The 16151-nt window shown below is 37.3% G+C and overlaps 2 protein-coding genes across 7 annotated transcripts; both read left to right on the top strand.

The window, feature by feature from the left end:
• The first annotated feature begins 250 nt into the window (after positions 1-250).
• On the top strand, positions 251-4516 carry LOC113760779 (squalene monooxygenase-like). The gene is made up of 8 exons (XM_027303497.1): positions 251-671; positions 2012-2123; positions 2343-2517; positions 2805-2973; positions 3044-3262; positions 3347-3622; positions 3828-4106; positions 4198-4516. Exons 1-8 carry the CDS (start codon positions 390-392, stop codon positions 4300-4302), a joined length of 1617 nt encoding a protein of 538 aa, XP_027159298.1. The 5' UTR covers positions 251-389; the 3' UTR covers positions 4303-4516.
• Positions 4517-12793: 8277 nt separating this feature from the next.
• Positions 12794-15932, top strand: LOC113762198. Of its 6 annotated transcripts, none has more exons than XM_027305529.1 (3): positions 12794-12878; positions 13638-13731; positions 14095-15932. In XM_027305529.1, exons 2-3 carry the CDS (start codon positions 13680-13682, stop codon positions 15696-15698), a joined length of 1656 nt encoding a protein of 551 aa, XP_027161330.1. In that variant the 5' UTR covers positions 12794-12878; positions 13638-13679; the 3' UTR covers positions 15699-15932. The 6 variants fall into 6 exon arrangements, with proteins under 6 accessions (XP_027161330.1, XP_027161332.1, XP_027161327.1 ...); XM_027305531.1 differs by having other exon boundaries at positions 12810-12878; positions 13611-13731; XM_027305526.1 differs by lacking the exon at positions 12794-12878 and having other exon boundaries at positions 13638-13712; positions 13823-15932.
• Positions 15933-16151: the final 219 nt, after the last annotated feature.

Below are 16151 nucleotides of genomic sequence, written 5' to 3'. Positions count from 1 at the left end.
CAAGTTTTTTTAAAACTTTAGTTACAGTAATTTCAAATTAAAAATTAAAAATTATATATTTTAAAATATTTTAAAAAAATATATTTTAAAATTTTTATAATAAAATTTTAGATAAATACCCAAAAAATTAACTTGCTAGACGGACAACGATTGTTCACTAAAGACGTTAAAGCCATAAAAGTTTGCTGAATCAAATTTGCCTATATAAGGCGCCGTGTTCTGTTGCCTCGAAACATGCTCAAGTCCTTCAAAAAACAAAAACCCATACTCAAGCTCCGCTGTTACGCATTCGTAAAGCATCATTTAGAGAGAGAGAGAGAGAGAGAGAGAGAGAGAGAGAGAGTTGATCAAGAAGCCCATCTCATCTCATTCTATACTCCCTCTCCATCATGATTAATCAATTCATTTTGGGAGCTTTTGTAGCTTCTGTAGTTGGGTTAGTCGGATTTGTGTTGTTATACAGCCAGCTAATTATCAGGCGGGAGAGGAAGAGATACGCTCCACCATCGCCGGCCGCTAATCGGATAGCCGAAAGGAAGGATCACCAGTACATTAAGACGTCGGTTAACAACGTTGATGGTCCGGCGTCGGCGAATGAGAAGAGTGTAAGCGATGTCATCATCGTTGGTGCGGGGGTTGCCGGGTCGGCTTTGGCTTACACTCTTGGCAAGGTACCTCTAGTCATAAGTCTTTCTGTTGTCTTTTTTGCCACCGAAAACCGACTAATTACCGACCTGAATCTCAACCGCTTGTGAATTGTGACGCTTCATTCATGGTTCGCACGTATAAGCACATTCTTGGCTTCTTGCATATGCATGTCATCTCCTTGTCTGAATTTCATTTCAATTGTACTCTTTTTTAGTTATTAATGTTTTTTCCCACAACTAAAATCTGGAACAAAACCCCATTTGGAGGACGGACGTTTGAGAGCAATTTATTTGAAACAGTGAATTTAGTCGCACAAAAATTCACTTAAAATATCGTTTCGTCCCTCCCCCTCCCCCCCCCCCCCCTCTTTTTGCTAAAATGGTAGGATATGACTCAGATAGTCGTTTCTAATTATAGACCAACTGCTTACGTCTTTTCTTTGCTAGTATCTCCTCAATTAATTGATGAACTTGGATCTCTGATTGACACAAAGTTGTTAAGTTTTCCTGGTATCTTCTTTTTTTTAGCAACAAAAAGAACTTGTATGAAGCCAATGATTTTTTTTTTTTTTTGGGGGTATGAAGCCAAAGAATTGCTGGTCAGATTTGTTCTGTAAAAGTTTCGAAATGGTGCATGCAGTTGCCTAGATTCATTAGGCCCACTCGTGGGATTTAGATCCGGAATACTTAAATTTTTCTTGAAGGGATGAAGAACACACTGATTAAGCAATACAAGTACCTAAAATAGTTAAGTTTACGTTTAAAGGTCAGTTTCCGGATTCCTTGGAATCTTTCAGCATACTTGACGTGCAAACCTACCAACATGAGTTGATTATTAATGGGCAAAAATTAATAATGTAAGCCAGCTTTGTTTGGATTGTTAGTTTTCACAGAAAAATTTTTACGTTCTCGTGAATACATTCTCAGTTATTCTTTCGTCTCACATACATCAAATCGCTACAGTATACTTTTTTACAAAACTCCTAAAAATAACAATCAGAACAGCGTAGCATTAACTTCTAACATAACCTTTTTGACTCCCTATTTGTTGCTTTAAAAAAAATATAAGTTTCTCATAATGCAATAGGTTGCATAGTTTTTTTTTTTGGAACTTCATCTTATTAAATGAAGGAGAGAATCCATCCTCGCCCTTTATAGTTAGTATTAGAACAAGAATTCAACTGTGATTGGGCCTTCAAAATTAAAACTTGACAAAGTAAAGGATTTTTTTAAAGAACCATACAAATATCACAAGGAGAAAATCAAAAGATTTTGTTGATTCTTTTTGTATAAAAATAGTTTGTGACTTTTCATCATAAAATTTTATGTCAAGCTAAGCTAATGGAACGTAATCCGTACTGCAGGATGGACGCAGAGTGCACGTGATAGAGCGGGACCTGAGTGAACCAGACAGGATTGTTGGTGAACTTTTACAACCCGGCGGGTACTTGAAATTAATTGAGTTAGGTCTTGAAGGCAAGTATATTTAATGAGATGTTGCCAAACATTTCCGGCTATGCATGTAAAAAACACCCGATAAGTACTGCTGCATTTAAATTTAAAAACAGCTAGCTATTTCGGTTGAATCAAGATTTAATATTTTACCAAGAAAATCCGTCCATTTAATCTTGCATCTCTGCTGCCCGTTTAAATTTATAGCATCGTGCTGGTTCTGAGATGAATTTATTCCTGCAGATTGTTTGAGAGATATTGATGCTCAACAAGTTTTTGGATATGCCCTGTACAAAGATGGCAAGGATGCTAGGCTGTCTTATCCCTTGGAGGAATTTGACTCGGATATTTCAGGCAGGGGCTTTCATAATGGGCGTTTTATTCAAAGGATGAGAGAGAAGGCTGCAACCCTCCCAAAGTACTTACCATTTTCTTCCTTCAAAGATTTTGTTCCGTCCATACCTTAAATCGTCCAAAATCCTTAAATCAACCATTAATTCCAACCCAATAAGTTAACACAAATTGTAACATTGACTTTTTATGCTTAGTTTGGACTGATACATCATCAGTCCGCGTCCAGACAATGGTATACCTTGACAAAATTACAACAACGCAATCTATGACCCCATGAATATGTCAAACGATTCTCCTAAAATATGTAACTCGTTGATGTTTGATGCTGTCTTTATTAATTTCGTTGCACAGTGTAAGACTGGAACAGGGGACTGTTACATCTTTGATTGAAAAGAAAGAAATTATTAAGGGGGTGCAATACAAGACTAAAGATGGCCAGGAAATGACAGCTTATGCCCCACTCACCATAGTTTGTGATGGCTGCTTTTCAAATTTGCGACGATCCCTGTGTGATCCCAAGGTAAATATATAGTGTGATGGTCAAAGCTAGCATCATAGTTCGTGAATTGATTCTAATCATATGTTTTCAGGTGGACATCCCTTCTTATTTTGTGGGTTTGATCCTGGAAAACTGTCAACTTCCCTATGTTGATCATGGCCATGTTGTCCTGGCGGACCCTTCACCTATCTTGTTCTATCAAATAAGCAGCACCGAGACTCGCTGTTTGGTTGATGTTCCTGGACAGAAGGTGCCTTCCATTTCGAATGGTGAAATGGCCAATTACTTAAAGACTGTGGTGGCCCCTCAGGTATCTGTCTTTATACTTTCTACGTTTTTCGTTGCTTGCCAGCTATCAGTCTTTATACTCAATTGCTTTTGTTTCATGCTTCAGATCCCTCCTCAGCTTTATGATGCTTTCATAGCAGCTATTGAGAAAGGAAACATAAGAACGATGCCAAACAGAAGCATGCCAGCCAATCCACATCCAACTCCGGGTGCCCTGTTATTGGGGGACGCATTCAACATGCGCCATCCTTTAACAGGAGGAGGAATGACTGTTGCTCTTTCTGACGTTGTTGTGCTTCGCGATCTCCTAAGACCTTTGCATGACTTGCACGATGCAACCACTTTGTGCAAGTATCTCGAGTCCTTTTACACTCTCCGAAAGGTATAAAAGAGGGGGAAAAAATCGGGTGTACGATGCCATAGTATATCTAGTGTATCAGTATATACTATTTCTGTGGTTGAATGAAACAGACAAGCTTGGTTGGTGATAAATGATTTTCTAAACATGATTGTGCGAGAAAAAGTTAGGTTTCGACTTCTTTCGAGTACTAAAAGGATTGATTTGATTGATGGTGGTGATTATGCAGCCTGTGGCATCGACAATAAATACACTGGCGGGCGCCCTTTACAAAGTTTTTTGCGCATCTCCGGATCCAGCAAGAAACGAAATGCGCCAAGCTTGTTTCGACTACCTAAGCCTTGGAGGCGTTTTCTCAAGTGGACCTGTGGCTCTTCTTTCTGGCCTAAACCCAAGACCCTCAAGTTTGGTGCTCCATTTCTTTGCTGTGGCTGTATATGGGGTCGGCCGTTTATTAATTCCATTCCCCTCACCAGGTCGAATGTGGTTGGGAGCAAGATTGCTTTCGGTAAGGGCCTCAAACAAAGTTAATTTGCTCTCAGTTAAACGTCGATAATGTTTTGGTCTGTTTCTGATCTGAAACTGATCTTTTCTTTCAGGGCGCGTCAGGAATTATATTCCCTATAATTCGGGCGGAAGGAGTTAGGCAGATGTTCTTCCCAGCAACTGTTCCAGCCTACTACAGAGGTCCCCCTCTTGATTAATTCAGCAAATGTACAATTTGTCTCCTTATTTTGTACTATTCAATAATGTAGTAAGAATCAGTCATGGTCTGGCCAAAATTGTGGAAATATATATATATATATATATTTACTGTATAGCGTTTGTTGTTGTACTGGCTATTATTGATTATTCTTGACTCTGGAATAACATTCCTTGCAAAACTGTATCAAATTACTGATGAGCTTTTTAATCCCATCTCACAAGTGGCTCTCCTAAATCATCTCAACCTTCTGTACTGTACTGTGCTTGGACCTCTGTTGCAATTATTGGAACAAAGTGGGTTCACGGTTTCATCACACCCACTCGGAGATAAAAGGATAAATATTACATGTGTGGGGAGTCATCATCATGAGCAGTCATCGCCACCAGATTGAATCCTAGGCAGCTGTGAGGGCTTGGTGAGACCTTTATAGTTTTAGACTGATCGTAACGTTAGAGTTTTCTTTTCTCATGTAGTATTTGAGAAGTTAAATATTGACAGCATTGATGATTTTACAGTCTAGGGATGATCTATCCATTGATTTCGTGTGTTAATAGTTACATCCTAATAAATATGCTATACTTCCGATTTCCTTCATGACGGGCAAACTTCTCGCAGCCATCTTGCAGTAAAGTAACACTAACTAATAACAAGATATTATTACTTCTCCATGTATACTTGTTTGATGATCTGATTTCGGTCCATCTCCCTCCCTAAGGGTGTTAGGTAGGTAAGCATTCTCCCTACCAATCTTCATATAAAGAAGAAAGATGTACACACTAGACTAGACAGCTATATAGAGCAATTGCACATCTGCATGCATCCACGGGATGTAGATTGGGTGCAGCAGTGCTTGGTGCAATGAGTACCGTGGTAGAAAGAAATGTACATGGATTAATTTATCATAGTTAGTCAACTTCAATATCAGAAACCATGGTCCATTCCATTCTGGACCATCCATCGTTACAAACAATCGCCTCCCAGATCCCTCTCTCTCGCCTCCTCGCGTGAATGGTCCAGCGGTAGCGCCTCTCACCGGTGACCCTTGAGATCCCAAGTTCGAGTCTCCGCTCCGCTGGATTCCTCCGCGCATTTAACGTGTTCGGGCCGGGTTGGGGCGCCGGGCCCGGATCGCAGGGGATTAGTCGAGCCCCCGTAAGGATTGACCCGGACACCCCTGTGTCAAAAAAAAAAAAAAAAAAAAGATCCCTCTCTCTCTCTCTCTCTACCCCCAACTTACATCAAATTCTGAAGAAATAAATAGTAGTAATCTCTTTCTTATACTAGTTCATTATAGGACGGCTATAATCTCTAACCAACCAGAACTTGATTAGATATGAACCATCGGCATAGCAGATCAAAGTTAACAAGCATAAAGCCTCTATTCATGTGGTTGAAATTCAAATCATCTTTGATCACAGCCCATTCTTATATAGTATAAGGATTTTTGTCGGCTATTTAACATATGAACGGTATTGAGGAGCTTGTTCTTCACAACCCTTCATTTAGCTTTTGCCATTGGAGGCAGGTTAACCAAACGCTACTGGAACCAAAACTGTGCATGCCTTTTTCATGCTTTGCATTGGCACCTCATTATTAAATTGTTCAGGTTGCATCAAATAATTGTACTACTGGCTGATTTGATTTGTATACTGCCACCCTGAATTTTTTAGCACTTTGCTAATCATTTAGTACACGACTATTGATCACTATACACACTCCATTCACAAGCCAAGGACTACACGAGAAAAGGTTAAATAATAATAATAATAAGAGTTCAATTACATCAGGCCTTACCACTCCAACCATCAATTCTACCTGCTCCCTTCAATTCTTTAAATATCTTCGATTGGTCCTCCTCTGTCATTGTTACAAGTTTTGTATCAATAGTTGTATTGTTTATACTCAGATTGCTTCTTCAAATTCTAAATTCAAGTTGCCGCCACATAATTCACCTGGAACAAAATAAAATGACAAAATTGATCTCTTTTTAATTAATCTAAAAAGCCATGCAGTAAAGGCTCCATTTCTGTGCAGTTGAGTAGAGGGATGGAAGCAAGGGTTAGACTGTTGGGCCAGCGGAGCATCCTTGCGTCAATGCGCATCCAACTCAATCTCTTAGAGCATCCACAATGCTATTACACTTTGTGGAGTGTAATCCACATGCCACGTCAGCATTCCATTTTCTCCTCTTTTATTACACTTTCACTCACAATGGATTACACTCCACAAGGTGTAATAGCATGGGTCCACAATTAATCAAATATTTATTTTAATAATGCATAACTCATATCCCATAAATAAATAAAGTAATTTTTAAAACTAATTTTGTTATTTTTAAAAAATAAAGTACTAACTTTCGTTAAATTTTGTACATTTTGAATTTTTTATTTTCTAAAAATGATATTATTAATTTTTAAGTTTGAATAATATATCTTTTTCTATGTTTCAAAAATAATATATTGTTATTTTTTTAAAAATAATTATGTAGGAAATTAAACAAATATTTGATACTTCAAATGCGAAAATATCATAATAATCCATACTTAATTAATAATTCGGAATGTAATTAGTTGAACTCCATAACATAATATTACATAAGTTAAATCAAATGCTGAAATGCTGAAATGCTGAAATTTGTTGGGTGCCGTTGGAAATGCTGAAATTTGGGTGCCGTTGGAAAGGAAATATTGGGTGCCGTTGGAAATGCTGAAATTGTACCGTTGCCTAGGCCCACATTCTGAGAATTACACGCATCATACATGTGATGCGTGTAATCTCCATGACACGGCTCCAATGGGGAGCCGTGTCATGGAGTGGTGTAATGGGGGTGTATTACACCCCCATTGTGGATGCTCTTAGCAGTTCTTGCTCAAAACTCTGGCAGCTAGCAAACAAGACTCGAAAAGCCAAAAATCCAAATATTCTTGATGATGTTACGACAAAAAAAGAAAAAAAGAAAAAATCAACGCCACCTGCTTCCTGGAAAGGGCCATTTTTCAAGAGAATTGAGAGCAACAACATAATGTTTCAAGAGAAAAATGAAAAAGTAATGAATAAGAACGAGAAGCAGGCACAAAATCCAAAATTGCATCAAATACTTGATGAAAAGGATGGATGCCAGAATCTTATGAGCTGGTTAGAAAACCCAGTTTTATTTTATTTTTTTCAGCCAAGAAGGAAGGAGGAAAAAAATCTCATTTCTACCTTCACATAACAACAGGGCTTTATTCAGTTTTCTGCCGATCAACAAATATAAATATAGTCTGAATAAAATCCAATTTGTACCTTCACAGTTCACATAACAACTGGCCTTTATTTGATTGCTTTGCCTGTCCCTCAACGAATATATGATTTTTTGTCTATGTAGGAGTTCCTACTTCCTATGCATGTCCCTTTAACTTAACCCAATAATTAATGTTGTTGCACAAGGTACGATTTCAAGTATGAAGGCTAGAATTCAAAATAAATTATTTATCTCAAAAATCGAAACTTCACCTTCCTCAAAACGGTTGGTTCTTGCTTTTCTTCCCTTGTTCTTTTTTTTTTTTTTTTTTTCAGTTTATGAGCAACGTCAACACACCGAGAATTCTCGTCTACTTGTATTGGTGAACTGTTGAATCACAATAAGCTCCGTTGTGCAAAATGGTAATTTTATTGCTCTAGCAGACTGTTTGTGCATCTATATCTATATGTATTACAGGATAGGTTTTTGATAAGGAACCTCCTTATCCCTCCAGTAATTCAGTAATTCTAATCACTTCTCCTTATCCCTTCCCACTTTTTAATTTACGTGACCCACTAACCTACAAAATCAAAATTCCAAAATTTTAACTAATTGATAATAACCATCCTTACAAAATCACATCTGCAAATCTCAAATTTACCACTGACACTTACCACACAACTAATAGTAATAACTAACTGATAATTTAAGAAACTTACCATTACAAAAATCACATATTCAAAATTTAGGAGCCGAATTACAATTCCCATAATTTTACACATCTTATTCTCATAACATATTTTATTCTCATAATCATTCACAAAATTGACGATCACTAACCCATTTTCATTTGTCATCCACACAAACCAAATATAGTGAAAAAAATAAGACTACGTATCATATTCTCATCAAGGACGAATCCCACCTACAAACATTTCAATTAGTGATGGAAGCCAAAAAAATTTTCCTGGGGGGCCAAAATTTTTCCTAACAAAATTATCTTAATATATTATGTTCATAATAATCTTCATCTATTTAAATATATGACATCTAAAAACATCAAATATTAACTTTAATTATAAATGTATGAAAAAATAAATAACCTTTTTTGAAGAAAAAATTAATTCAAAGGTGGTTAACTCATATATATATATATATATATATATAAACTCTCATAAATATAAACTAAAATTATAAAAAATTAGGGAAGTTAACTTTATTTTACACATATATTTACATACTATGAATTAAAATTTTCAAAACTTTTTTTGGGAGGGGGAGTTGTGGCCCACATCAGCCCCTCTTGGCTCCGTTATTGATTTCAATAGCGTCTCAATTCCAAACTAACTAGATTGTAAAGGAGAAAACAACTAAACACAAAACAAAGTCTACACCAAAGTGATCCCGTTGAAATACTTCAAAAGGTTCAGCAAGTTCACTTCTAAGAATGATAAGTCTCACTGAACATTCTTTTGTAGCACGGATTTCACAAAATTCAATAGAGTCAATTAAACCACCAATATTGGTTTTCGTACTAAAGGTTGATGGGTGTGAAAAGTGTTCACACATTTGTACAAAATTATCAAATCGAATACATTGTAAGTATTTCATTTTGAAATCAATAAAACATGTGATTACATTCATTTTTATCCATATATCATTTATTTTATAATATAAAATTTTATTATTATTTCAAGATCTATCTTCTGTAATACATAAACAATATATCAAAAAACAACTCAAAAATAACATAAACAAAAAGAACTAAAAAAAAAATCTCATCCATACAATATATCAAATATTTCAAAAAAATCTATAGTAAAAGTTTTTTATATACACTGTTACAATAAAATATTTTAAAAATACCTCCAAAAATAATTAATCCAAACGGAGTTATTGTTTAGCAGTTCCGAGGGTTTTTTTTTTTTTTCTTTTAAGATTTAAGCATAGGCACTGTTTGGCCCAAAATAAATCAAATTTACTATTAGGCTCCATTCAAAGAATTAATTGGGCTCTGCCCCAATTTGGTTGGTATCCAGGCCCTTAGACACTAGATAGGCCCCGCTGATGTTAGCTATTTTATTTTTCATTTATTCCATTTGTGTTTCAGGAATTGCCGTATATGCCGGTTTATCTCTTTAATAAAAATATTCTCTCAAGAGCTTCAATTTCATGCGCTTTATTATTTTTCCATGGCCAGTCTCCTCTATAAGAATTGCAGTCAAGAAATGAATTTTCGTCAAGGGAATGATTTGGCACCAACGAGGCATGCTTCTCGTATTAACAAGGGTCTGCTCTCTGCTGATCCAAGCCTCGCCTGCCATTATCCTTTTCAAGGAAAAGTTGCAGTTAAATTGTAGAAGACTTCCTCAAGAAATTGAAGGTAAACCTTTCTAAAGTAGTTTGTATTCATGCGGTAAAGGTTCAGATTGGATACCGTATCCATCCTTCAACATGATCATCAATTATTCGTGGGCACGCCTGTATTACTTGCCAAGGCTGATGTACATGTAGACCTTGCCTAAAGAATGCGCTGAAGTAACTGATAAATCATGCACGACTTTGTCGCATTTCTTAACTGTCTGCTAACAAGATATTTGCGTGTGCATTTTCACCATTTTGTTGAGTGTGGAACACTTCCTGAAAGAAGTTCAGTGGTATGACAGTATCTTTGAAGTTGTATGCCAAGTCCAGGGAGAACTTTATCATCTAATACTGTCAATTGACAGTGATCAACTGCGAGAGAGGAAAGCCATTTCCATCGGTCAGAATTACTTTAGAGGACTGACTTTAAAGTTTTGCTTGTCTCTTGCCTTCTTCTCTTCAGTCTTCAACATATATATATATATATATTGAAGGAGGCGCTATAGTTTGTTGGAATGGTTGATTAGTAAATCAGTAATAAGTGTAGTGTGGATAAGAGGAATGTCTAACTCATGAAAGAACCAAACAATTTAATGGCCTGCTGGGAACTCCATTGACCTCTTAAGACATTGGAGTTCATTTAGTTTAGAAGAATACCATTAATAATGCAAGTGAAATAAGACATGCGCATGGCAAAATGTTGCAAAGCTTACCTGATTACCATTTTAATTGCCCATGATCCTGTACTTCTATTGCTTTTCATCCCGATATAAACTCTTCTTAGATCGATAGGAACTGAGAAACACAGCAGTTGTAAAGTTACAAACTACAAAAATTGTTTCCTGAACTTCTATGAATTGCATAACTTGTACTGGAATAGTCGTCAACGTTGATGCTCGTTAGATCTCGACAGGCTTTGGCATCATTTCTCTAGCCACATCAAATCAGTTATGGTTCTGATCATTTCCATTCACTTTTTCATGATGACATCTCGCTTTGAGGTTGCAAGGTCTAACAGTTTCCCATCAAAATTCCGGGTCCTGAATAATAATTCATACAGTTCTTGTTATTATCGAGCAAAGTTTTTGTTTTTAACTTATCAAGTATTGTGAGTATTAAGGTGGAAGGACAATGCCTAATTGCTGCATGCCGGCTAAGCCCCAGTTCCACTCCAGGAGCGGCATGTACAATGAACGCAATTGCTGATGTCTTCTGTCGGGTGAATTCTGCCTTTGCTGGTGAGGAGATGTTCGACATCCAGCGAGCAATTTTCTGTTATCTGAGTCTTGGACAAACACGCTCCAGAGGGCCAGTTGCACTTGTTTCTGCACTGAACCTTGACCCTTTAGTCTTGGTACGCATATGTATTGGTCTGACAATATACAGCATTGGCAGATTAATGTATCTAGTTCCATCACCCAGGCGCATCCATGCAACAGCCAGGATAATTAATCTTATATATTTTGACACCTTATACGCTACCACCACGGTGGACGTATGATCCATAAATAAAATATAAATTTCAAATTTAGATTCAATAAGCTATCATGATAATGGTATTTATACTGTTGGAATAGAAAAGATTAATCCATGAAAGAATCAAACAAACTTTCAAGTCCTAATAACTGGCTTAAAACTTCAAAGGCAATTCGGATGGAGCAATTTTAGGAGTTCCACTATTGGGAACTGCTTTAGATAAAGTTCACGGACTCGCGAAGTAATTCATTGTTGAATAAAGGGTAAAATATCAAAAAATTCCCTATAGTTTGAGGAATATTCAATATAACTCTATTTGATTTGGAAACTTACATTATAACTCATTGGTGGTTTCAACTAAATTAAAAATTGGATGGAAAGTATCCAATCTGACTGTTGCGCGTGAATGTTTTAAAATTGCCACTACTATACGTCAAATGCCTTTCGTTTAATTTTCAACTTAGTTGAAATCACAAGGAGTTATAACATAGTTTTCCAAATTAGAGGAAATTAAATTGAACATTTGGCAAACGACATCATTTATACAGGGGCAATATTAACATTTTATATACAACTGTTAGATTGGATGCTTCCCGTCCCATTTTCAATTTTGTTGAATTACAAGGAGCTGTAGTGTAAGTTTTGAAATCAGATGGAATTAAATTGAACATTTAGTAAAGCATAGAGAGTTTTTTGGTCTTTTACCCTTGAATAACTAAATAAACTTCCGGGTCGGAATATGGAGCCTGCCCCATAAATGAGCAACCATCTTTCGAAGCTGGCTCCGAACACTTCGGGGCATCCATTTTCTGCTCCAGCGTTCCAGCCTAGGGCTGCAAACGAGCCGAGCCGAGTCGAACTTTGAGCTAATCGAGCCGAGCCTCGACTAAATTTTACCAAGCTCGAGCTCGAGCTCGAGCTCGACGAGCCGGCAAATTTCGAGCTCGAGCTCGAAAAAAAATAAAAAATAATTATTTTATTTTTAAAAAAATAAATAAAATAATATTTTTTTCTTAATAAATAATAAAATATTAAGGATATATACGTAATTTTACTATGAAAATAAAAAATAAAAAAATATATATATATAATATACGTAATTTTATTATTAAATAAAAATAAAAATAAAAAAATATATATATACCCAAGCTCGCGAGCCGGCTCGCGAGCTAACGAGGGCCGGCTCGCGAGGTAACGAGCTTAATATTCTAAGCTCGAGCTCGAGCTCGAGTTTGACTCGAGCCGGCTCGAGCTCGAGTTTGACTCGACCGGCTCGAGCTCGACTCGAGCTCGATTAATATCGAGCTCGACTCGAGCTTGACTCGAGCCGCTCGCGAGCGGCTCGATTTGTTTGCAGTCCTATCCAGCCCCAGTCTAATTCAAATACCGGAAACACCCCTACCACTTTTCCAAATGACAACAATGGGCCATGATGTGACCTAATCTTTCTTCAGAGTTCCCAATCCGACTGTTTTCTCTTCCTTCCTCTGATTCCCTGCAATCTCTCCCAGGTCAGTTGTACCCTTCAACATTCCAATTTATCTTAGATTTTTTACCCCAATTTATTTAATCTTTTATCTCAAATTGTAACGTTTTCTTTTACCCCCTTCTTATTTGAACCCTAATTGTAACCCAACATTTTAAAGTGTTGTTTTTCCCTTTTTAATAACTTTTTTTTGGTTTAGTTTTTCCGCGTAATTTATGATTTTGGGTGTGTAATTATGTGTTTTTGTAACAAAATGTTTTCCTTTTTTCCACTATTAAGTGAAAATTTGTTTGCCTAGATTTTCCTCTTTTTTTTAGCTAGATTTTCGAATTTAATCTTTTCTTGCATTTTTCGACAAGTTTAGCTGGATACGAGTAGGTGTATTAAGAAAGTTACAGTTTTGGGATTTTCCCTTTCAATACAGAGATTAAATAGAACTTTAGTTCAGGTGGGTTTTTGTTATAGTTGGCTGCTTCTCTGTTACTTGACGTCATTTTCTTAAAATTAACTCTTTTTTTCTTAGCTGCAATTTATGAGTTTAGGTATGACCGTTAATTAGAGTACAGTAGGAGTGAAGTTTTCTTTATTTTTTTCTGTACACCAAAGCTGGTTGCATTTTAATGTTTCGTATGTATCATTTTGATTTGTTTGCGGAAAAGCAATAAAAAGGAAGAGTCTATTAGAATTCTCAGTTGAATTCCTCTTGTTGAGTTTAATATGTATCACAGAATATTAGTAATTATCTGTTTGACATCAGGAATTTGTGGAAATGCACTTGCTGTAGGTAATCTTGAGGAGCATATTGATCAGACTATTCCGGGAACTGATGAAACAAATCTTTATTTTGCATTTTAACGAGGTTCCGAGAAGTGTTTATTGTAAGTTTTGGTGCTCACATCCTTCTTGAATTGCAATTTCACCATATTGTTGTCACTTGTGATGAGCTTTGGTTTGCAATATCTCAATTAGAATGCTGTTGGAATGCATATAAACTATGAGACTGGCATTATAGGCAAGCATCTTGTATGAGTAAGCTCAGAAGCTGACCCACACGTTGGGGCAAGTTGGTTGCAACACAGAGTCATATTGTTTTATGGAGGACCACAACTTAGTTGTTGGTCAAGAATTTCCTGATGTCAAAACATTCCGAAATGCAATTAAAGAAGCTGCTATTGCACAACATTTTGAACTTCGCATTGTGAAGAGTGACCTGATTCGCTATATCGCAAAATGTGCTGCAGATGGTTGTCCTTGGCGTATACGTGCAGTCAAGATTCCCAATGCTCCAACATTCACAATACGGAGTCTTGAAGGAACGCACACCTGTGGGAGAAATGCCCAAACTGGACATCATCAGGCTTCTGTGGATTGGATTGTTAACTTTATAGAGGAACGACTGAGGGACAACATAAATTACAAGCCAAAAGATATTTTGCATGACATCTACAAACAGTATGGGATAATTATACCATACAAGCAAGCTTGGCGTGCCAAGGAACGGGGGCTGCAAGCCATATATGGGTCTTCTGAAGAAGGTTACTGCCTTCTTCCTGCATACTGCGAGCAAATTAAGAAGACAAATCCTGGAAGTTGTGCAGAGGTGTTTACTGCTGGTTCTGATAACCGGTTCCAGCGACTCTTCATTGCTTTCTATGCTTCCATATACGGTTTTTTGAGTGGATGCTTGCCAGTTGTTGGGCTTGGTGCAATCCAGTTGAAAAGCAAGTACCTTGGTACCTTAATGTCAGCTACTTCTTTTGATGCTGATGGTGGATTATTTCCAATTGCCTTTGGTGTTGTCGATGCAGAGAATGATGAGAGTTGGATGTGGTTCTTGTCAGAGTTAAATAAGGCATTAGAGATGCACACGGAGAGGATACCTGAGCTAACTTTTTTATCTGATGCACAGAAAAGCATTGCAGATGCTGTCAAAAGGAAATTTCCTGGTTCTTCACATGCAATTTGCATGCGTCACTTGAGTGAAAGCATGGGTCAAGAGTTTAGAAATTCAAGGCTTGTTCAACTGTTATGGAAAGCCGCATATTCTACCACAGCCCATGGATTTAAAGAGAAACTGGCTGAAATTCAGGAAATCTCCCTGGATGCAGCAAAGTGGCTTCAACAATATTCTCACTCCCATTGGTCATTGATGTATTTTGAAGGAAAACGGTATGGCCATCTCTCTTCAAACATTGAGGAGTTCAATCAGTGGATTCTTGAAGCACGAGAGCTGCCCATAGTTCAGGTAATTGAGCGGATTCACAGTAAACTGATATCAGAGTTTGAGGAACGGCGAGCAGAGAGTAGTACTTGGATTTCCATGCTTGCGCCGACTGCTGAGAAGCGCTTGCTGGAGGCGATGGAACATTCCTCTACATATCAGGTGCTTCGGTCTGATGAGGTAGAATTTGAGGTCCTATCAGCAGAGCGATCACACATTGTGAACATAGGTACCCGTTCTTGCTCCTGCCGTGATTGGCAGTTGTTTGGAATACCATGTTCACATGCAGTTGCTGCTCTTACTTCATATAAGAAAGACGTGTATGCTTATACAGAGAAGTATTTCACTGCAAGCTCTTATCGTGAGTCATACTCCGAAGAGATACTTCGCATCCCTGGGAAGATCAAATGGAAGAAGGAAGGTGATGTTCCAGTAGATGATGATGTACGACTTGTTCGACCACCCAAGTTTCGAAGACCACCTGGACGCCCTGAGAAAAAGCGGGTATGCGTAGAGGATGTTAATCGTGAAAAGCATACAGTTCATTGTAGTCGCTGCAATCAAACAGGGCACTACAAAACGACCTGCAAAGCAGAGACCTTGAAGAGTTTTGAACAGTTGTAGATGTCTAGCCTTGTATGTTAGATCACGTAACAACTAACAAGTCAGAGTCGTAGGGTGATGCTTCTGAATAGGACTGAGAATGCCTTGTCAAATATGTATGATGTTTTGTAGCTTCCCATGTACCATTACGATAATCTCCATTGTATAAAATGTTTCTGTGGCGTCACGAACATGTAGGTTTGGTGGGTTTCATCCATTAGCCTTTTGGAGTTTCGCGATCCGCATTTTCATGCATCTGTGCCTTTTTCTTTTTTTTTGGTGGGTTCATGGGGAAATGTCAAACGGTCCGAGGTGGAAGGAGAAAAGAAGAGAGCTTGTGAGTTTAACAAGGGACATCTGGTACCTTCTACAAGAATTTTCGTGTATGCGGATTCTATACTTTTACTACATAATTAATCAATGCTAAGATGTTCATTCTCCACTAATGATTCTTGAATTATATAAACAAACATA

Source organism: Coffea eugenioides, chromosome 2 (genome assembly GCF_003713205.1).
Source record: "Coffea eugenioides isolate CCC68of chromosome 2, Ceug_1.0, whole genome shotgun sequence".
In the NCBI taxonomy this organism is placed as follows: Eukaryota; Viridiplantae; Streptophyta; class Magnoliopsida; order Gentianales; family Rubiaceae; genus Coffea; species Coffea eugenioides.
Note: the sequence above shows the minus strand (reverse complement) of the source record. Positions and strands in the feature narration are given on the sequence as shown.